This window comes from Pyxicephalus adspersus, chromosome 3, assembly GCF_032062135.1.
Source record: "Pyxicephalus adspersus chromosome 3, UCB_Pads_2.0, whole genome shotgun sequence".
Taxonomy (NCBI): Eukaryota; Metazoa; Chordata; class Amphibia; order Anura; family Pyxicephalidae; genus Pyxicephalus; species Pyxicephalus adspersus.
Genome location: NC_092860.1, coordinates 111,991,327 through 112,014,825, shown reverse-complemented (window position 1 = coordinate 112,014,825; position 23,499 = coordinate 111,991,327). Strand labels below are relative to the sequence as shown.

Sequence of the window (23,499 nt, the reverse complement as noted above, 5' to 3'; positions counted from 1 at the left end):
TAATACCCAGTTATATTCTATGCTTTTATAGAAGCATCAGCTATGGAATGTGCTGAAACTACTTCCTGAAGGAGCAGATTCCACAGTTTCTCAGACCTTACAGTGAAGAATCCTTTGCTTTATGAAAGATTACATTTCTTTTTCTCCAGATGCAAAGAGTGCCCCTAGCGAATAATGGGGAAGAGAGTTCTCTATATGGGCCATTTATATATTGAAACGTCTCTTCTCAAGGGAGAATAGATTCAGTTCAGCTAATCTCTCCTCATAGCTGAACTCCTCCATTCCTTTTATTAGTTTAGCTGTATACAAAAGTGATAGTTACTGCTTGTTAAAAAAAAAAAATATATATATTTATTTTATTTATTTATTTTAATTGTGTAAATCTTGTAGTGAATTCTTTACTGTTGTAATTTGGTCTCATAAAACAATAGTCAACCTAAATGATAAAAACAAATTGATGTTTCGAGTTTATACATACAGATAATAATCCAGTTTACTTTACTAGATGAAGAAAAAAGACAAAATAATTGAAGAAAATCTGAGGAAGACCAGAGCTCTGGAAGAGAAGAAAGAAATTGAAAAGTGGAAATCCAGAGCTTCATCTATTGCTAATAAAATAAATTGTGATATCTTTTTTGGGATGAGACAAGCAGAGCAGTTCTTTAGTTCGCTGCAGTCGAAGTCTATAAAATTCCAGGCACAATTTCTTGCTCTTGAAGCTTGTTTTGCACAGTGGGTTAACCACTGTAAAAAAAACAGTGAGTATTATCGCTATCACTATGATTTCCTTACAAGATTTATAAACGTGAGGTCGTCATTTGATATAAATGTGTCAATCAAAAATCTTTGAGTATAAGAGAACAAAAAATATTTTTTTTGAATATATTTTGCCTATAATTCTCCTTTGTGCTCCTGGCCACACATACTTTGCTTAGTGAAAACAGAACAGAATTTTAAACCTTGACCACTGCTTAGAAAGAAATTCCACTTAGCAAGCACAAACAGAGCCCTACGATCAATTTTGGATTATGAAAGTAAAACTTGATGATAGTATTTTTTATAGCAATGATATCCCTGTGCAAAAAACTACTGACCTCCTACTGTCCTAGTTCTAATGCCCATTGCAAATATACAACAAAAAATATTATCGTACACTGCTGTTTTTACTTCTTTGTAGAAGATACAGAAACAAGGGATATGAGAATTGTTGTGGAAATTATAAAGCTAATACAAACAATTGTAAACGATCACCAGGCTTTGTCACAAAGTGAGGACCAAAAAAAGATGGCTCCATTTCTTAATCACTTAGGATTTGGGAATTTAGCACAACAGTTGCAATGCATACAGGTAATTCTTAGTTGTCTCATGCAATTTACAATTTATTGTTTTTCAGTTTATTCTTTGCTGCACTGTAGAGCAAAATGGGTGGTCTTTCTTCATGGGTAGAATTTGTTATCATGTCCCCCTAGAGTAATTAGAATCAATAATACATGTGAAAATAGTTATAACAGGATTGGGCCATAATCTTGGTGAGAACTGTAGAAAAGAGACATCTGCAATACATGTTAGTATGTAGAGTTCTCACAACCACAGTTTCACTTTTAAAGTAGACAATTCCATGCTAAAAGAATCAGTCAACCAAACAATGCAAACATTCTTTTTTTTTGTACTAGTAAAAATGTGTGGTTTGTTATGCATGACAACAAATAAACAGTAGTTTGATCTCTGCTGTAGGTTAATTCATTTGCAATTTAGTTTGGGATCACAAAGAGTTTGTGACCTTAGACAAGGTATTCTCAACCAGGGTTCCATGGAACTGCAGGGATCTTCCAGAAGTTGCTTGGGGTTTTTCGAACTGTGTCTGATTGACATCCCATTTGATGATACCTGTAAAGTTCTGTGGCCAGCACCACGTGGTGGAGCCAGCTTCATAACTCAAAATATGTTTTAGGTGTCTATAAACATGGTATTCTAGCCAACACTTTCAGTAGTATTCTTTCCACTGGCCACCAAATTAGGAGGCTTTTTTTCCATTGACCCCCCAAATATGGTTTTAGGGGGGTCCTGTAAAACCTGAAAATTATTTCCAGGGTTCCTCAGGACCGACTGAAGTAGTTGAGAAAGGCTGCCAAAGAATGTATTTGATTTAATAAGGCAAATATGGTTGCATAGTTTTAATCTAGAATCTTGCTATGCTGTGGTACGGTGATGGTAGTTACCTGGTTCAGCTGAAAAAAGAAATATTTAAAGTTCAACCAAAAGCCAAAACTAAATACATCAAAAACATTGAGGTCTAGATTTAATGAACCTGAAATAGAGTAATAATTTTCTGTTGAAGAATGCATTTTATATATTTTTTGTCTAAATTGTACTTTTTTAGATTTGTGTGGGGTAAAAAGCAGTTCTGAAACAAATAAAAACTCATCAACCCATGCTCTTAATATAATTATTCATACTATCCAAACTTCTGCAAACTTCTAGGTTCTGCATAAAAAGACTCTATAAAAGTTGAAACTATAAGGTTGGTTTTATTAAAGGAATAGAAGCTAAATACTTTATTATCATTATTAATATTATTATTATTTAATAATAATAATAATAATAATAACAAATAATTGTATAAAAAATGTGCCCATTTACTTGCAGAGTAAATGGTTTTTAGCCCATTGCAAAGTGAACATTTCCTAAATACTGTAAAAAGCAGGACCTTTTTTCTGGTACATGACATGTTTTCTATAGCTTTCTTTTCTTAATAGTGGTAAAAAAAATTGTGTTGTGTGTAATTTCAGGTAACCAGGGCTGAAAATAAAGAGAGTAAGTATGCAGTTGGTGTTGGGTCATCTCGTTTCCAGATGCAGTACATGGGTCCATATTTAAAAAAAGATGACAGGGCTGATGCAGATCCAAGGATTCAGCATTTTATACCCGATACATGGCAGGTAGGTTTTAAAGTGCTAATAAACAACGACTTGTTCACAACTCACTAATTTTACAGTGCAGATATAATAAAAGAGGATTATTATAAGTACACAACAGTTGTCACAAATAAACAAAATAACTTCAGGTTTTTCGAAGATGTAGTAATAGAAATATTGGCATTCTTTTTGCAAAATATCTGTCACTATGTTTGTGGACAGATTGTTGACTATAGAAGGAGTCTAAATAATTCTGGTTTTCAGTGGGCTGACTATACATAGTTTGTTGGAATTGGTACTTTCACTGTGATCCATTTTTCAGTTAATTTTTTAAGTCATGGTACATTTGCTACAGTTGTAGTCTGTTAGTTTATACAAAGCCAACACAAATTTCTAAACACTGAAGCTGCAGAAACCACATAGTTTTATTGGAAAACTGCAATGGAAAAAATGTAACTGCCATTATTTACCTCCTACTGGAAATACTACTTTTGTGTCTGTGACCCATATGGCTCTGATAAGAAAGGAACAGGGTGGTATTTTTTTTTTATTCAAAGCAAGTAAAAATGCGATTTCTGCTATCTTGATGGCTAACAATTGTGTAATTTCAGGTTCAGCATGCCAATTTAGGGTAAAGTGTTTTTTTTTTCACATACAACATAATACACTTCAGAAATTTGTATGTGGGCATTATTCTGGCTGCTACAATCATATATCTAGCAAAATAACATGGATTATTAACATTTTCTTTCATTTTCCCAGAGGGAACTTCTTGATGTGGTTGACAATAATGAATCTGCAGTAATAGTGGCTCCTACCTCTTCAGGAAAAACATACGCCTCTTACTACTGCATGGAGAAAGTGTTAACTGAAAGTAATGATGGGGTTGTGGTCTATGTTGCTCCTACTAGGGTAAGGTTTGACTCGTAAAATAGAAATCTAAAAATTCCTTTGATTATATCTTATTATCACTTGTGGTTATCTACTCAATAATTCCCAATATCTGGATATATATTGGAAGTATTACATGTAAAGCTTGATATAGAACACTGAGAATCTTCAAGAAATTAGGTGAATGTTTTGGTGGATTGTAGCAGATCTTTTTCAAGGTATCATGAACAATTAAACCCCCAACTGCCTATACCAGCATAAACCCATCCCACAAACTGTGATCACACTGACAATCAAAGGCATGAATAGTATAAAAAGATATGGAGATGAATGGTAATATATCAAATATGCAGAAATATCAGTGGCAATTATGATTAAGATTGGCATAAAAAGTCCATACCTTTAATAGAAGATTTATTTTTTGTATATAATTTTTGATACTGATTCACTGGTATTTGCTACATACGTTCATTAGTAACCACCTTCAGGTTTTTATATTGATCTTGTCCCTGATTGGCTATTATATCACAGTTTGGGGAATTGGATAATGCTGATATGGTAAAGGATACTGAAACATGGGTTAACAAATACATTTTTTTATTTTTCACCCATCTTCCCCCATAATTTGCCTGTAAAGTGGTGCATATGCAGAATGAATTACTGATGTGGCAAAATCAACTGCTTTCAAAAGAAACTTTGGGCTCAGTTATATTACATAAAAAATCTGCTTTGATTAGAAAAATACACCCTTGATACGCTTTAACATATTTTTTTACATGATGCACAGCACTGCAATTTTTAATAAAAATGTAATATGCATTAAAGAATGCAGCAAATGAAGTTGCAAATACAGCTAAAAAAACAAACACCAAATTGATGAGCAAAGAATTTTTTAATACACCCCTTAAGCAACAGAAATATAGAACATTGTTGGTTTTATATTGTTTAAAAAGAAAGAAAAGTGAGGAGGCTTATATGTTCCCCACCTCATGTGGGTCACAAGGTTTAAATTGCCACCTCCTAGAATTATTCACATAGTAAACAAAAAAAAAAAAGGGAGATGAGTTCCTTAGATTGCTTGAAAAAGCAAGGATTTGTGTGGCATTAAAATCTCATTATTGTATTTGATTATTAACATTTGAAAACAATGAAATGTAACAAATTACAGCCATAGCAAAAGAAAACAATAAAAAATATATCCCAAGGGTCACATTTCACAAAAGATATGCTTCTTTATGGAATATACTAATTATGAAACAGCAATTACAAAGGTACAAAGCAAAAAAACAAAGAAAAGAAGAAAATGTTATCTCGTACCTAATATACCATCTAGCTTCAAACTTTCAACAAATAATGTGTATATTTTTATGTTTGTTTTTTGTTGTAGGCTCTTGTGAATCAAGTAGTAGCCACAGTAATTAATCAGTTCAACAAGGATTTACCAAAAGGTCTTGCATTATGTGGGGTTTTCACAAGAGATTATCGATGTGATACATTGAACTGCCAGGTTAGTATCATTTGTCAATAATGTAGCATGACCTGCATAGTGTCTTCTCATTTTTTTTTTTGGGGGGGGGGGGGGGTACAATGGCTTTGAATGGGCAGACCAGGAATTTAAGTTTTACTGTAACAACTTGTACATGCAAAGCATGACAATGTTTGCAGGTATAATAGATATGTTTCCAACAATTATATTCATCTGTCCAGCTAGAGCAGTGTTTCTCGACCAGGGCTCAGTGGGACAAATGAGCAAATTGTCCCTCTCTAGTGAGTTTAAATGACATCAATGATCTTTTTGGCTGTCTTTCCCACTGGCCAGCAATGTATAATGCATTCTTCGTACTCACCACCACCACCCTAATATACTATAGGCTCTGGATTTAGTTAATATAGAAGGGGTTCCCTGAGGATTTGAAAGTCAGTTCAAAGGTTTCCCAATATTAAAAAGGTTGAAAAGCACTGAGTTACACTGGGAGGCCTCTCCAAGTTTGCATGTGTTTGGCCAATTTCCTTTGATTGAAGTAAGTCCTAGATATGGTACGAATGGAAAATAAACAGGGTGGAACAAATGTTTGAGAGTGATGTAAACAGGAATTAAGGGGTTAGGATCAAGGCTAGAACATAAAAAGCTAGAAAAGAGAATGAGGGGGATAAAGAGAGTAAAAAAATTGTAAAGAAAATTGTAAAGGAGGTGGTATAGTAAGAGATAGGGAATAAAGAAAGCATGTCCAAGATCCTGGAAATGTGTGTTTTTCTGAGATATAAAAGATTAGAACTCTGGTATGTTAAACTCGGGACTCCAAATTTAAGATTCTCCAGTGACAAAGCTTCCCATTCTTATGTGTCCCTTTTTTGCATTGATGGATCCTGTTGGGAGTGCTAGTGGGATAATTCATTAGGGATTAGGCAGGTTATGGACACAACAGTGTAGCATTAATTTGAATTAGTTTTTGCTTCTAAATTTATATTTATATATATATATATATATATATATTTTTTTTTTTTACCAATTCCCAGATAAAACTTCTAATATTTATGTGTCAAGTTGTTGAAGCTGTCACGCTTTGCAGTTTACTATTGAGAGTAAATAAGGTTTACATTGAAAGAGAGAATGGTGGATTTAGGCATTGTTCGGCACTACTAAACAGCAATAATTTATGATATGGAAATATGGAAAGGTGTGTACAGTCTTGTGTGACACTGCATAGCCATGTAATAGATGTATTTTCAAGTCCTGCAATACAGCCTTAGCTCTTCTGACTGGAAAATGAACTAGCATCATCACATAAGTTAAATGATCAGGTAGATCATCCAGGGAAAAGTAAACCTGACCCGACAATAACAAAATTGGGACAGTAATTAGTACAGTAACCCGACTGTACAGTTCTCAATGGTATGTAATCAGAGATTGTTAGAGAAAGGTAGCCTTTGTAAGGTAAAACAGTAATTGTATATTGGTTTCCCCTAATGTCTACCAAATAGTAAATATTAATATGTTATCATTGCTACTAAAATGTATAATGAAATGAAATAACTTGGCTTTTATGCAGGTGTTGGTGACTGTGCCACAGTGTTTGGAAATCCTTCTGTTATCTCCACATCGACAAGCATGGGTGAACAGAATCAAGTATATGATATTTGATGAGGTATGTCAATGCTTCTTGCATTTCAGGGAGTGAGAATTGAGAGAATCTCACTGCCACCCTAACACAATCTTATCTCTATATACATTTAACCCCTGCTTTGTATGCTAACACCTGTGTTGAAATCTCTACACTAAAAATACCACTAGCAAGGTTCTGTGCCAACATTTTCAGTGGTCCATTTAATGGGAGCTGTAGTAGGTGGCAGCTTGAGCAGTATAGTGTTTTGATGGACAAGCATATTATGGGACATTTAGCAGTTCTGCCACACAGGAAAGCAATGGTAAACAGGAACTGTGAGCCATATTGTGCAACAAATTTGCGAAAATTTACACATTTTTCATAAAATGCTTCCTCAGCTGCTTTTAATAATACTGCAAAACATGCACCTTTACCCTCTTCATTGTGCTTTTGTTTGGAGTGAAAACTATCTACTATTTAGAAAGCAATGTGCAGCAGAAAATCTGTGCAGGGTTTGAAAAACCCTGTAAACATGTTGCAGAGACTTTGCTAAATTGAAAGCAGGCTGATTTGTGGCTAACTGTGTTGCTAATTTGGTTGATAAAGGTACCCTAATGCATATTTTTGGATCACTCCAAAGGTTTAATATAAATTAAAACATAGGTTAACCAGAAAACAATAAACAATAATTGTGTGTATATATATATATCTATATATATATATATATATATATTATTATTATTAAACAGGATTTATATAATTCTAGGTTCACTGCTTGGGAGGAGAAATTGGAGCAGAAGTCTGGGAACACATATTGGTCATGGTCCGATGTCCATTCCTGGCCTTATCTGCAACAATTAGCAATCCAGAAATCCTCACTGAGTAAATATTACCTTTATTTTCATATCAGTTGTTGTGATTTTGTACTATAGCTGCTACAATAGGCTACTGAACTGATAAGCAAGCGACAGTGGCAAGCGATAATATAAAGAGTGAAAGATCTGAGTATTACTCAAGATGGTAAAACTTTGTAGCTACCAGAAACTCTTGTTATCACACTCATAGACATTTTGGAAAATCAACACTGATCTAAACACTATCCATTATTCATTCTGCTTTCCTAGCTGTGTGCAGCATACTCAAATATTTAATATAGCTATTGGATACCCTCTTACAGCACTCTATCCTAATTGTAAATGCTAGGCCAAATTCTTAATGGACCTCAGCAAGTATCAGATCCTTCTCTATCAGATAAGCATAAGCTGTGGTATGCAAACTATACAGATCACTAGAGGCCATGACCTTAGTTACTAGACATTCTTGCTAGTGTTCACGTCTTTAGGGCTGCTTTCCAATGTTTTATGTAAGGGAAGAAATTGTATAGGAAGGGGGGGTATGGAAGTTTAGAAAATCAGGTACTGAGAGGCATTCACAATATTAGAGGCAAGGCAGTATTTTATTAAGACCATTATGTGTCAGTAGTAAAATCACCTTCCATTAAGGAGCAAAAGATCTAAAAAGATCTAAAGATTATATTACTATATTAAGTACTGTAAGGCTCATTGATATTATGTTACTCCTGTGAGGGTGGCCCATAGCACAACAAGAAGTCCAGCTATGGATCCCTTAACAATATGGGTGCTTTCAGTACTAAGGGATGTTAACATGTTGCATGTAATATATTTTCTGGCTGCATTTTTTTTAATAATTGATTCATCAAGGTGGCTACAGTCTGTTAAAAAATACTGGAAACTACATGATGAAGCAGAAGAAAGAACATTGGTGCAGAAAGTATCCAAAAAGAAAGGTTTAAAAGCAGAAAGGAAGTCAGATCGTGTTAGACTAGGTAGGTACATGTCTGTATGTTCTGCACATCTGTTTTACATTATTATGATATTTATTGTATTCAGTAGCTGTTTTTTTTTTTCTTTTGCATTTAAGTTTTGCATAACAGAAGATACAACGACCTTGAAAAATATGTATCTTCCGTGGAAGATGGGGAAATTACCTTTCATCATTACCATCCATGTGCTGCATTAACAATACCACAAGTAAGTGTTGTTCTCTATGATTACATAATGTAGCTTTGGCTGGGTCTACATAAACAGTTTTAAAAATGCATATAAACATTCCTACCATGTTTTTGCATTTTTATGCTTTTTTACAAGCGTTTTAAAGCTTAACTTTAAAAAGCTAAAAAACTTTTATAAACACCTATGACGCGTTTTACCACGATTTTCCACGATTTTACATAGGCGTTTATAAAAGCTTTACTTTTAACCCTTCAGTGGTACATAAAACCCCTTACTCATGCCCTGAAAGGGAAAATATGTGTAAAAAATTGGACGAGGCTTTAATGTTAAATTATTTTATTAAATGTGTGTGTGTTTGTGTAACTAAACTTTTTTATTTACAGGTTATCCTAATGACAGGATGATTTCCACGGCTGCAATCATGACATGAGCACAGCCATGGGACTCCTGACAGTGAGGGATTGCAGGGCACTAGGGGTTAAATAAGGACAAGGCTCTCCATTCACCTCTAGTGCTCTGTGATTGGCTGAGGTTTTACGTTTCTCAGCCATTCAGCACTAGACTGGAATGGGAAGCCTTGTGCCCATTCATCTCCAGTGCTCTGTGATTGGCTGAGAAATAGGAAACTCAGATGGCAGCTCTAGCATCATCAGGATTTCCGTTACCTCAGCCAATCAGGGAGCGGAGCAGTCAGCGGAGCTCTGCTATGCTGACAGTTTCGCTCTCCTGATCACTCCCGCAGCCCTAGAGGAGCTGTGACATGTTGTATATCTATAGCACATACTACAGCTCCTCTAGGGCTGTCATTTAGATAACCTGTAAAAAAAAAAAAAAAAAAAAAGTTTAGTTACACAAACACACGTACATTTAATAAAATAATTTACCATTAAATCCTCGTCCAATTTTTTACACATATTTTAACCCTTTCAGGGAATGAGTAAGAGGTTTTACCCATGCACTCATTCCCTGAAAGGGTTAAAAGTAAAAGTTTTATAAACGTAATGTAAAATCGCGGCAAATCGCGGTAAAACGCTTCATAGACGTTTATAAAAGTTTTTTAGCGTTATAAAGTTAAGCTTTAAAATGCTTGTAAAAGTGCATAAAAATGTATATAAACGTGGTAGGAACGTTAAAATGCGTTTTTAAAACCGTTCATTTAGACCCAGACTTAAGATAAAGCTCAAAAACTTGCCTGAAGGAAACGTCCTGGTGTAGATTACCCCATTGGAATGCATGGGGACTTCAAACACATAACTTCAGGTTAAACGCTGGGGAAACAGTCCATGTAGATTAAGCCTAATGTGGACAGAGACTGTTGTTACTCTATCTTTCTGTAAGTATATAGCTTCTTTAGAGTAGGAAAAAGGTAACATTTTGTGTCCCAAGATTCAAGACTTTCACTTCCTGTCCCATCAACATAAACATTGAAGTTTGAGGAGTTTCTGTTTTACAGACACTGGTCACAGGACAAAACCTACTTAGCAGGGACAGATTTAGATATAAAAACATTATCAAAAAAATCATTGTAACCCGTCCCTGCTTTGCCTAAAAATATAGTTTGGGGAATTCACACACTTTAGAGCTCATTCACACATGTGTTACCATGTACTAGTGTGCATTGTGAAAGGACAATGCGATGCATGGGTAAAATGCATTACAGCAATTTTTTTTCTGTGTTAGATTGCTGCTCTGTAAGGCAAGTCATATACATTTAACACATGGCTTTTTAATCAGGTATTACTGTTTCTTTTTAATAACAGATCAAGAAAAGTGGAATTCCTAAAGATCTGGCATTTTCTCCAATGGAAAGTATAAAGCTGTATGATGCTATGGTGACTGCATGGCCAGAATGGCCCATGAAAGCTGTAAGGATGGTCATGAAAATGTTTACTTTCATTACTTCTAGCATTATATTGTTGTATGAATTACATGTCATACACACAAATACCTATTATCCTTCTTTTCAATGTACTGTTGTGGCTAAGCCCAAAAAACATGGGTATGGTCCAGACTGGATCTGCACAAGACACACAAATTTTCCACAGGGCTAAAACTGAATTTTACAAATTCAAGAGTTTGATCTATGACTATGAGCTACAGCTCAATATTCTAAAATGCATTTGTAAAAGGTCTTTTTGACTAACATTTTCCTCAATAGAGTGCTGCACCCCATGTGTTTGGATATATTATTATTATTATTATTAATATTCCTATTAATAATAATAATAATAATAATAATAATAATAACAATAGAAAGAAGACGAAGAATTTCTCAGCACAATACTTTCAAACTCCCTTCCATTGCTGATCCAACTTGCAAGAACTGTTTCACCCACCAACATTGTGCAGACTCCCATGTATTTTGGATGTCCAATAATCTTCATCATTCTGCAATTCTGCATATTTTGCCTTCTACATCCTTACTGGGCATACTTTGCTATTTTTATTGTAATTTGTTATTATTGAGACTGACAATATTGAAATGTATATTTCTTAACAATATTTCTTATAGTTGTCACCTATTTTCATCCTAAAAGGCACTGGATCCTGAAAACAATATACATCTAAAGGACAAACTGGCCATTACAAAAAGAGATGCAGCCAATTATGAGGACGATATAAAGAAAGAATTCACTGACTGGGTTAGGAAAGGCCTGATTGATAAGGTAATTAAAAATAGTAAAAAAGAGATTCCACACAAGTCCACGTGAGACCATTTGTGATGAGGGGATTGACTGTAACTCCATGCCATGCCAACATAAAGCAGTGGAGTGGGAAAGCAAAAAGAAACATTTTCACTTAGAGAAAAGGATCTTGTAAGGTGTGACATCAATTGTGCTTTAAGTCATGCAAGTTTCCTGATTATCATTCATCTCTTTATTATATTCTTTAAATAAGTTAAGTGCCTTTTTTCTTTTATTAGTGGTATTCAGTTTTATTTGTTATATTTAAAAAAAATTAAAAAATTATAATATTAAACAAAAATTTTAAATAAAAAAACAGTTATAGGTCAATTCACATCACTAAACATATGTTTACCAAACATATGTCTACCAAATTTCCATAAAATCAAACATAAAAAGTTAAAAACAGTCCATCATAAAATTCATATAGCCAGCCCATATTCACATTTTTACTTATATGTTAATTAATTTTTGATTTGTTTTCCATTATTAATATCTCAAAACTCATCCTGTGGAAGCGTACTTATTGTTTGCAAAACGTGACATGTATTCTGAGACTTATGGGTTGGTCATGTGTATATATAGTCCGGCTATATGAATTTCATGTTGGAATGTTTTGAACCTTATATATTTGCTATTTTTCTGCCATTTTACCTACATATGTTTAGTGATGTAAATCGAAGCCTTACAATAAGTTCCATACCCGTTTTTTTATTTCACATATCTGGGATGTAGCATCATAGTAGTACAAAGGGATTTATAGCAAAGATTTCCATAAATAAAATTTAACACATACTGTATGGTAATGATAAGTGACCCAAACTTAATAGGGATGGCCACGTACGTCATAGTCTAAGCAATAATTTTAGGTCCAGAACTGCTTATTAATTTTAAATTGATGGGCTCTTACAGCTTTTTCATTGTCACCTATAAACAATTTTGCGTGCTATAGTCTGTCTGTACCTTACAGGCAAGCACAGTTTGGATATTAAATGTGTTTTATATCCATTTACTTGCACTTATCTCACCTGTAATAATGTACAAAAAACAGGAATTATATTTAGTTTTAATAGGCAGTTGTGCAATAATTGTTAAATTACAAAAAGTAACCATTTTATTCTGGAGCGTTTTAGAGCTTTCAGCAAGTTTTTATGTAGAAAATGTGCATTTTAGCATGCACGTGTTGAGAAAAAAGCTCAAGAGTTAAAATTTAAAGAACTATAAAATAATTAAAATTGCATCAGAACAGTTTATTCAAAAGTATACTAATCTAAATGAATGTTTAGGCTGCCATGCTAAAAGGGTGGATATCTCTACAAGAACAGACATTTATTATTATTATTTTAGTATTATTATTTTAATTATTTTAGTAAACAAATGTGGTTTCATTTAGGCTGTGCATTGTTTTGTTATGTCATAAATATAACCAACAAACTATAAAGTGTCACTGTCTCCTGAAATGTAGTAGTGGTGCTGTTTTGATCAGTCATAATTGTGTGGTTAAATCTGACTTTTTTTGACTTTTTATTAACAAATTTGATTTTCAGGTCTCTCATGTGCTCAGAATCCTTGGACATGTCCCATCTTCTCTTCAAAAAAACTGCCAGCCTCATTTTCCAAAGCTTGTTGAACGATTAAGACAACTTGATAAACTACCTGCTTTGTTTTTTATGTAAGCTTGATTAAAATATGATATTATAAGATTACCCATAATATTAAGACAAAAAAGTCTCACAGAAGATTAATTGCTTTCACGTCCATTGAGGGACAAAGTAGCCCTGTGCCTAAGGTTTATTTTGCCATCTACAGGAGGATTAGACACTGGCAAGCAAGACAATTTCAAAGGCAAAAGCATTTACACCTACCCAGCAGGGGAAGCCTAAGAAAAGGAGAAGAAAATTAATTCTCCTTGATATATTCTGCCCACACAATTCATTTTCCTGACCTCCAAAAAGGTACTAACTCTCAGATCTCCCCCTTTTGGACCTAGAAGTCACTTTCCCAGTCCCTGTAACAGAACAGTTAAAGAAGATTTTACAATTCAGATTTGTTCAGTTTCTTTTCCTTCAATGGGTGTCCATTAGATCTGTTATTGTGTCCTTTTGTTTACTTACTGTTTGCCTAGCCCTTCTTCTACCTTGAGTTGGAATTGTCTGATCACGTGGCAAAAACTCAGGAATGATTTTTTTTTCTGTTAAGCTCTGGTTTGAATCTTTCAGTCATGGAGTTATCCCCCTCTTACCTTTTGTATCATGGATTACCTGTTTGTCTTCTTCAATACAGTTCATATTGTCCTGTTTCATTCCAAACATTCTCAGCACTTCCCAAAGTTGTAAAATAAATTAGTTTAATTCTAGTCACGGCATGGGTTTTAACAGATCATCCAGATTTGGGGGTCAGGAGCATCATCAAATTCAAACATATGGAGGATGGGAAGCCTATGACTACAAAGTTTGTTATGAGACGTTAGGTTTGTTTTTAAACCTTCTGGTGAATGGGTTAAACAGAAGTTGGCACTTTCAGAGTCTCCTTTGACTCTACTCTTGTTAGTTATCATTACAAGTAGTTGTCTTCCTGTCCCTAAATGTGACAAATGTACAAATAATCTTCCTTGGACATTATTTTGTCCCTTCTGTTTGGTAACTCAGTGGAATCAAAATTAGTTATTTCATTAACACAGTTGGCGGCCTTTTTCTCTATATTACTTTTCCGAGTGATCATTTCTTCTGTAAATAGCAATTTAACAGAAAGGTATAAGACTACATTAATGGAGCCCAAAATAGGGGTTTACAATGAGTGCAAAAATTTGATTAAATTACTTCAATGCATTATTGTTCCTGATATTGTCTCTCTCTGGGTATTAGTCAGCTGAGAGAATAGGTACTCTTTTCGGCATCCTAAACTATACACATAAAGATCATTAGTGGGATTAGCTATTTTTCTCAACCAGTTAGTATCTACCTAGATATATGATAGATCATGTAGTGAGAGGTTATGACAATTTTGACCTTGTGTTAGATGGACTACATATTTTTTTTATATGTACTAAATACTATATGCATTTATGTACATTAGCTTTAAGTGTTACCTAAATTGAGGAATATGTAAGCTGCCATTTCCAAAAAAGTACTAAAAAGTACTGCTTGCCTGGTTGGTGTTCTGATCGTCTTTCTTTAATATGTTTTAATGTTTTTGCAGATCAAATGTCCAGATAATTGCTGTAAAATGTTTGCTGGTTTCAGGTGTGTGACCAAAAATCCTGAAACCAAAATATCAGCTTTGCATCCCAGCAACTAGCATTCTTTAGAACGAGTTCAGCAATGGTAGCTTTATAATCTTTCAGTGATTAGTCCATTTTATCTATCTGTGTATTACAGTTTGTTTAATTTTTTCATTTTAAATACAATGACAATTTAAACATTTATAGAGTGGTAATATTGGTACTCAATGTTCAATTCAAGTGTACTTAATCTATTTAAGGTTTGATATTAAGTTAGTGGAAACGCTAGCAAAGGATCTGGGTGAAAATCTTACAAAGAGTTCTGAAAAAACACAAACTCATAAGATTGTGAAAGAAATGCAGAAACTGCAAATTAAAGGAAAACAGATAGAGAAGACAATTAGGTAAGTACAAATAAATGTGCTGGTTTGTATAAACATGTAATTCAAGTGGAAATAGTAAAGCAATAACACCTGGTAGAGTATAATAATGCCACTTCATGGTTTGAATATGTGAATAAAAATAAGGAAAGCTGGATTTTTTTGGCAGAATAAGCTTATATTGTGATAACTTGTCACCGACAAATATAGAAATTTACAAGAAAGTAGAAAAGGTCTTGACCCATTAGTATCATGGGTATAGTCAGACCAATCAGCTAGACAGTCTATATCCCTGACTGTATAACAATAGAGGGTTCGATCCATGAAATTATAACGTCTCTTTTTCCGACGCGTTTCGCCCCTGCCGGCTTCCTCAAGGGATATGTAGAGATCGGTAGGAGATAAGCTAAATGCAGAAATTACATACAAGTGTATATAAATATATATAGGGTATCATAAATAGTTGATGTTTAAGTGTAGTATTCACATAGCAGAACATCAAAGTTGTGATCATGTTTCTTAAGTGCGCATGTATAAAGTATACTAAGTACAACATCCATGTATTGGTATGATCCTCGGAGAATCATTATCTAAACATCATAATTATGATAAGGTTCGATACAGTATAATGTGCAAAAAAGAATAAAGGTGATAACAATATATATAACATAGAGGTAAGAAGTATGTATGATTAGGGTAATAAAGCATAAATAAGTAGTGCATAATCATGTTGGGATAATAAATTGAAGCAAGAATTTATCTAAACTATATAGGTATATTAGGGAAATGTAAAATTGTTTAAAAGTAGCTACAATCAGGAGGTGTCTTGTAATCCTAAATATGAATAAAGTAGAAGTAAGAAGTAAAAAGTAATGGGTCAAGACCATTTCTACTTTTTTGTATATTTCTATATTTGTCTGTGACAAAATATCACAATATAGGCTTACTCTGCCAAAAAAAACAGCTTTCTTCTTATTTATATTTACATAAACATGTAATCCAATCAAAACAATTTTCTCATATAACCTAAGATGCTCTACAATACATTTATTTAAAAAATGTAAACTAAAAATACAGTGGATACAATATTCTTCATGTCTTACACATTTTTTGAAGCATTTTGCAGATTTCATTTCTCTTTCCCAGGATATTTCAAGTATATTTCATAGCTATACCTTATCCACTGCCAATATCTAAAACCATTTGAGTCAAGTAGGTGCATCCCACTATCCATTTTCTGGTAGGCTCAAATTGGGAAGGAAAGTGATCCCCAAAATCAGCACCCAGCCCAAAAGGTTTCTCAAGTTATATTATTCAAAAATACCTTCCTTTTTCAGATATTTTACAAGCCCAATTTCACCTATTTAACAATCTTTCTCAAGCCAGCTGTGGGGGACCATATTGAAATAAAAAACGAACAAACATTTTGGGAAAAAAAACCTTTATTTGTTATAATTTGTAAAAAAAACATAGAAGAATAAAAATAAAAGAAAAAAAAAACAAGAATTTGATTGGTAAATGTTACAATACAAAAAGTGTAAATATTTTCTGCTTGTATAACCAATAGGTCTGCCAGAAAAGATGAGCCCTTCATTAAAGAGGCCATTGCTACAAATTTAAAACAAAAAGCAGAGAAAATATCCAAAAAATCACCAGAATGTACCTATGCTAATTATGGAGCAGTGGACAGTGAGGTGAGGTCATTGATCTTGATGATCTTAGCTTGATTACAATGGCTTTTTGCTTCTTTTCAATTACATACAGCAAAGCTAGGTGTTAAATAAGTGAGAAGGAGTGGGTTGAGAGCTTCTCTTTTTCAGGTATATAATGGATTGATCTATAAAGGGTCCTTTCAAATAGTATGTTAGTCTTTCACTACAGCTAGTTCCTTCTTTGTTTGGAAAAACTGACTTCCAAACAGAAGTGAAGACCACCTAGTAAATTGAGGCAGTTGATATGAAAAAGAATAGTTTAATGAAGGATGGTATTCCCCCATCATTGTTGCCTGTCTAGTACTACCTAGTGTAGAGCCAGCATAGGTTGTAAAGGAGTGATGAAAGCCCTGAACAGAAAATGTTTAGGCAATTTCATATACTATTTATTATTTGTTTTAACTATATTGGAGACATATAATAATCGCTATGCGCAAATCTAAATTGACATTTACATCTGGAGCTCTTCTGTTCCTACTCTGTGACATATTCTATGTATGAACAACGCTGTTCCAATTCATTTAACTTTGTTTATGCTTCATTTCTTCTCTTTTATCAACACTTTTATGGAAACAATATACTTAGACATTACGGGAAATGATTGAAAAGGTAAAAACTGTGAGAAATTCAGAGGAGCTGATATCTCTGGCAGAAAGAGGCATTGGTTACCACCATGGAGCCATGGATTATAGAGCAAGACGTTTTGTTGAAATGTTGTTCCGAATGGGACACATCAGGGTAAGCAACATGTTATAAAGAGCGCCATGCAAAATTATTAAAGATGGTCAGGAGAAAATGTATTATCAATTGTATCATATGGGAAATACATATTCAATCTCTTTTTCATTTTTACTACTGAATGTATTTGCCAAGTTACCACCCTGAAAGAGTGCATGATCAGTGACCAATTCCATCAGGGACTTCCCACACTGGTGTTTTATTGTGATTTACATTAAACTGTGTTATTCTTTTTTTAAAGAACTGACATTTAGCTGTAAGAATAAATAAAGTAGTGATGTTTTCCTAGGTTGTAACAGCCACTAGTTCTCTTGCACTTGGGATCAACATGCCATGCAAATCTGTGGTTTTCCTAAAGGATTCCCCGTACCTGGATGCACTGAACTACAGACAGGTAGTATATTTATCTAAATAATTTTCCTAGGCTTGCATAGGGTGAAAGAAGTCTATGTGCAAACATGTTATTGTAGCCAGAAGTAACATATAAGGCCTCCTAAAGAATGTTCTAAAACATCCAATACTATAATATCTCTTCAGTTTGCCAATGTGCGGGTTAAAAAAATACATTACTCCTTAGGTGAATATAACTGCAAATGTGGTAACCCTATAAATTCAAATTAATTTCCATAATAACTTTATTAAATTGTCAACAGAATGCTATAGCAGCCACCTACATAAACTAGAATGTACCTTACGTAACACGAGTACTGACAGCTTCTAATAATTTCCTATATAAAATGCTATGTCACATAGAAAAATTAGACATAATGATATTTTAGAGTTATTCATTTGTGTGATGACAAACATGAGCACAAATTTGAAGTTATGTTCCATATTAACCAGCCTGTCACACTTACCTACTCCTCGCCAAACCGCAGGCACCTCTCCTGCACATGCAGGTAGTTCTGAGCCTGGGTGTGCCTGCTATTCTAGTTTTATTCAGTATCGCTCCTCCCGCCGGCAAATCAGGAAATAGATTGTCAACCAAAACCTAAGCATGCCTAATATTTTTGTGTGCACAAATCATTAAAAGCCCATACTTCTCATGTCATTTGTCTATCATCACTTTTAATGGTACATGTTTCTGTACTTGTATGCTTGTAGGCATATATATACCATTTGTGTGATTATTTAATAAAATTAGAAACAAACATAAGCACAAATGAAATTACATCCCATATTAACCAGCCAAATATAGATATACATTACTTTAATTAGAAGATCAGCATTAAAATGTTTGAAGTAACCCAATAAATTTTCCATAAGCTACAAACAAATCTATGACATAATTATAGATAATACATTTTCTATAGATGGCAGGACGTGCTGGAAGAAGAGGACTGGATTTAGAAGGAAATGTATACTTTTTCAACATACCAATGACAAAAGTGCAGAATCTCATCAAGTCCAATGTTCCAGAGCTAAAAGGCCAGTTTCCCCTGAGCATTTCTCTTATACTACGACTAATGCTTTTGGCAACCAAAGCTGATGATAAAGAGGACGCCAGAGCCAAGGTAAATATAAAACAAATCAGAACTTGAACAGCATAATTAAAAGCATATTTATGTGAACTGAAGATGAAACCACTTTTGTTTGTCCCCAGCATTTAATATATTGGAGGTTTACCAACAGATTAAGGTGGACACTGCAAGTTATGATATCAACCCATTTTTCCTTTTTCAAGTTTATTTTGCATTTTTTAATCTTTCCAGTAGAACAGTTTCACAACACTCCCTCACTACCCAGTATGGAGGAATATGTTGTTCACCCTAGGCCTCTTTCCCTTGGACAAGAAACACTTCCTTTCCTTCCCATTTCTTATACATAGAGGGGAGTTGCTCTATAGTTTACAGAAGATCACTGGGATGGCTAATTGTTTGGGAATTAAGTTCAGTACACAGTACATTATGATGTATTCCCAATGTCTATTAGGGTCTATGGGTATTTTTCTGTGTTTGCAACAAATTTAGTTAATTATGAAAAAAGACTAGTTCAGACACCATGACATACATGAATTTGTCCACATCACTACCCAGGCGTAAGCACTTTTTTAAATGCTATTTAATGTTGAAGACCCAGTGGGACCCATTTTGTAAGTGGTGCAAAGGAAGTCTGGACCAAACATTTTTAAGAATGTATTTCACTATGTGCATTTTAATTTGAAAACAGATTTGGACAATTTTCATTCTCATGTTTTCTGCATGTAATATACTTTTTCAGTCATATGATAGCTTTTGGTAACTGACTGAGTTTATATTTTTAGGTTTTATCTGTTTTGAAACACTCGCTCATGTCATTCAAGCATCCTATTGAAACTCAGATGTTAAAGATGTATTTTGTATTTTCTTTGCAATTCCTGGTCCATGAGGTATGTATGCTGAAGCATATAAAAACACTACTCACATACAAATGTATCACCTAATGTCTTTTAAATGATGATAATCATCCTTTTATTTTTATCACAGGGATATCTGGATACACAGTGTCAGCCTTTAGAATTAACTGGACTAGTTACTCATTTGCACTATCATGAACCATCAAATTTTGTGTTTGTCAGTTTTCTGAAGAAAGGACTCTTCCATAGGTTGTGCAAACCAAGTACCAAATGTATGTTATACACTACAGTCTTTGGTATTTTTTAATCCTATACTTAAACTCTCTTTCCATTTAGTATATGTCTAGTATAAATCGATATGCATGACTTTGCTTTTGGATGTATTCAGTATACTGTTCAAAAAGTTAAAAACAATTTGAAACAAATTCCATACCATGTTCCCTTTTATTCCCTTTATCAAATGTGTACTGTATATGCAATTGCAACACGAACAGAGGGAATAGAGGATGTTTGTCTGCATTAGAGACCTACAAATGTGGACAAAATTATTTGTACCCCTCTGAAAATAAAGAACAATTACCTCCAAAAATACCTTGAGACAGACAAAAGTAATTGGAATAATTAGTTTTGATACAACAGCATATTTAAACAGTATTTACCAACCCATGCGGTTTATTCAAATGGTATTCATTATTATTAATATTATTATTATTATTATTGGTATGCACAAAAATTATGGCATCCCTTAACCTAATACCTTTTGCACAAACTTTAGGGGCAATTACTGCAAACAAACAATGTTTGCAGCCCTTAATGACTCTTCTGCACCCATCAGAAGGTAGTTTGGTTCAGTCTTCGTGAGCAAACTGATGCAGCCTTGTCTGGTTTGAAAGGTGCCTTCTCTGACCGCATGTTTCAGTGCTTGGTTCTCATTAAAGGGGCAGGGGGATTGTTTCCAAAAAGTAAACTTGTACATTTAGTGTTGCTGCTAATGTAAACTGCTAGTATTTTCAAATAGGAAGGAAGCACATAATCTTCTGTATATACCAGACACTCTTTAACATAATGCATATGTAACTATGCAGCTCATATATTATTAATATCCAGTATTTATATAGCACTGACATATTACACAGCACTTTACAAAGTCCATTGTCATATCAGTAATTGTCCCTCAAAGGAGCTCACAATCTAATGTCACTACCATAGTCATATGTCATTAATGCAGTTTAAGGACAATTTTTCAGTGAAAGCTGATTAATATACCTGCATGCTTTTTGGGATGTGGTAGGAAACCCAAGAAGACCCAGGGAAAACATACAAGCTTCTCGCAGATAGAATCCTGACCAGGATGCAAACCCAGGACCTTGTGCTGCAACTGTGAGAATGCTAACCGCTGAGCCAACTGAGCTGCTCTATATACATTTATTATTTATAGTTTTAAGCATTAAAAAAATGCCTTATCCCCTGTTTTCGTAGATCCTGGCACATTTCCAGACTCTGTTATGTATACTCTAATGCTGGTGTTGGCACACTTGTTTGGAAGAGAATACATTCTTTCACAGAAGATGAAATATATGGGTACTTTCTTCCAATCCAAGGTATTGATCTAGGATACACCTATTAAATAGTTTGTTCAGATGAATGCTAGTTCTGGAGCACACAATTTTGCTTCACTGCTTAGAAATTATAACTACATTACTAACAACTGACATTCTTGAAAAGCCATAAATTCTTTGGGACAACCTAAATTTAAAATAAAGGCTGGTCTTCTTTAGGGAATAGTAGTACATCATGTCTGTGTGTTCTTTCTATGCTGTTGAGGGACAGAGGAAGCCTTTCACATTCTATGCTGAGTAAGAATAACCCATTTTTTAATACACCTTTTTTAATGATGCTTTACATTTTTTCTATAATCAAGCTAAAGCTGCAGGTTAGTATGGCAAAGTTTCAGAAAAATCATGACCTGACTCACTGCTTTTGCGTGTGTACAGTCGGCGTCGTCCATCGTCCGAACGACCGTCCTGGCGGATCCACGGACGATGAACAGCGACCGATCCTAATGGAAGGAAAGGGGGAGAGCACGCAGCAGGGTGCCGCTCCGTCGCTCTCCCCCTTCCCTCTCCATAGATCGTGAAAGATCCTTTCCAATGACAAAAATTGCACGTGTTTACGAAGCTTAAGAGGTATCATGTCATTGTAAGATAACCTGTAAAAAAAAATAGTTAAATGAACACAAACACTCAATAAATTAATTTACCAATAATTTTTTTTTTTTTTTTAATCCAAATTTTTGTAGTCGAATCTCATTTTTTTTCGGGTCGGTCTATCTGAATTTGAACAGCCATATTCAGGTCGCATATAAGGACAACCCGAATTCGAACACCAACACTAGCCATAACTTCCTTAAGCAGTAATGCCTGGACCAGTAAGAGGTGTTTCAGGACCTGTCTGGCAGATGTGTCTGGGGGTGGCTCCATATGTGGACCACCTGCTCTCCGAGTTCAACAACTGGACAGGTTTGTCACCAGGTACAGGGATCCTTTGGGGAAAACAGGGGATGTGATAGTAGCAGTGGGATCAGTATACACTGACATATGCATTTATACCTTGATTGGAATGCATACTGGTGTTCCAGATTTAAAATTTCCAGAAATTGATTTTCCATTCTGCCTTATTGTCACTGGTTTTAATTGCATTTCTGTTGCATCCCAGATTCCCAGTGACTGGGGCTTGTAGATCCCTTTTTTATTACCCAAGGCTGCGAGCGATCTAATTTTGGCTTTTTCTGCACCCCAGAAACCACTCTTTTAACCCATATAGGTCATTCTTCTCCACCCTCACCAACAAGGTGGTGTTTTCTGTAGCCATCACCTATGTGAGCTGGGTGTCTGAATCGGCGCCCTGATTTTGCAAGGAAGCCAATTTAGAATATTTCAGTAAAATACTAAGTAAAAAGAAAAGAAAAAAAGCGGGAAGAAGACAGGTCATGTAACTGTCAAACACCTAAGGGCTGGTAAGCTGCAAAAAAGATATACTTTTGTGCAGTGAATGCTCTCGTAAATGTAAAACCTACTTATAATAAAATTCTTCCATTTTGTGTCCCCCAAACACTATAGAATCTAATATAGTACTAACATATTAGTCTTTCAGGCAATTTTTTCCAATCTGTAGAGTGTCATTTCTGCTTTAGCATAAACTGAAGTAAATAAAAACTACATACTTTAGGTCCTTAAGGCCATTTTTTTTATCTGGATATACAAATGACTTGGTCATGTTTTCCTCAGTCTCTCTAAAACAGTGGTCGGCAACCTTTTCGGACTGACTGACCACTAAATTTATCGGCTCTGGACCACACATCCGCAGGGAGCCGGGTGTCACTCAAAGGGGAAGAAACTTCCCCTTTAGTGATGTCATGATGCCAGAACTCGCCCACTCTCCCATGGCAGGTCTGAGCCTGTCTAGAGACAACCCGCCTACTTCCCTG

The 23,499-nt window shown here is 34.6% G+C and overlaps 1 protein-coding gene across 5 annotated transcripts in view; it reads left to right on the top strand.

Annotated features, from left to right (window-relative positions):
- Positions 1 to 23,499, top strand: part of LOC140326961 (probable ATP-dependent RNA helicase DDX60) — a 50,071-nt gene that overhangs the window by 21,283 nt on the left and 5,289 nt on the right. For 2 of the 5 annotated variants that reach the window (XM_072406018.1, XM_072406019.1), the window contains 20 exons: positions 506 to 758; positions 1,178 to 1,347; positions 2,790 to 2,939; positions 3,678 to 3,827; positions 5,194 to 5,313; positions 6,857 to 6,952; positions 7,677 to 7,792; positions 8,632 to 8,756; positions 8,852 to 8,961; positions 10,704 to 10,808; positions 11,481 to 11,609; positions 13,175 to 13,299; positions 15,108 to 15,251; positions 16,795 to 16,921; positions 17,525 to 17,677; positions 17,967 to 18,071; positions 18,991 to 19,191; positions 19,941 to 20,045; positions 20,143 to 20,284; positions 21,492 to 21,613. In XM_072406018.1, the coding sequence (XP_072262119.1) occupies positions 506 to 758; positions 1,178 to 1,347; positions 2,790 to 2,939; positions 3,678 to 3,827; positions 5,194 to 5,313; positions 6,857 to 6,952; positions 7,677 to 7,792; positions 8,632 to 8,756; positions 8,852 to 8,961; positions 10,704 to 10,808; positions 11,481 to 11,609; positions 13,175 to 13,299; positions 15,108 to 15,251; positions 16,795 to 16,921; positions 17,525 to 17,677; positions 17,967 to 18,071; positions 18,991 to 19,191; positions 19,941 to 20,045; positions 20,143 to 20,284; positions 21,492 to 21,613 (2,748 nt within the window). The other 3 variants (XM_072406020.1, XM_072406021.1, XR_011919951.1) reach the window with 3 other exon arrangements.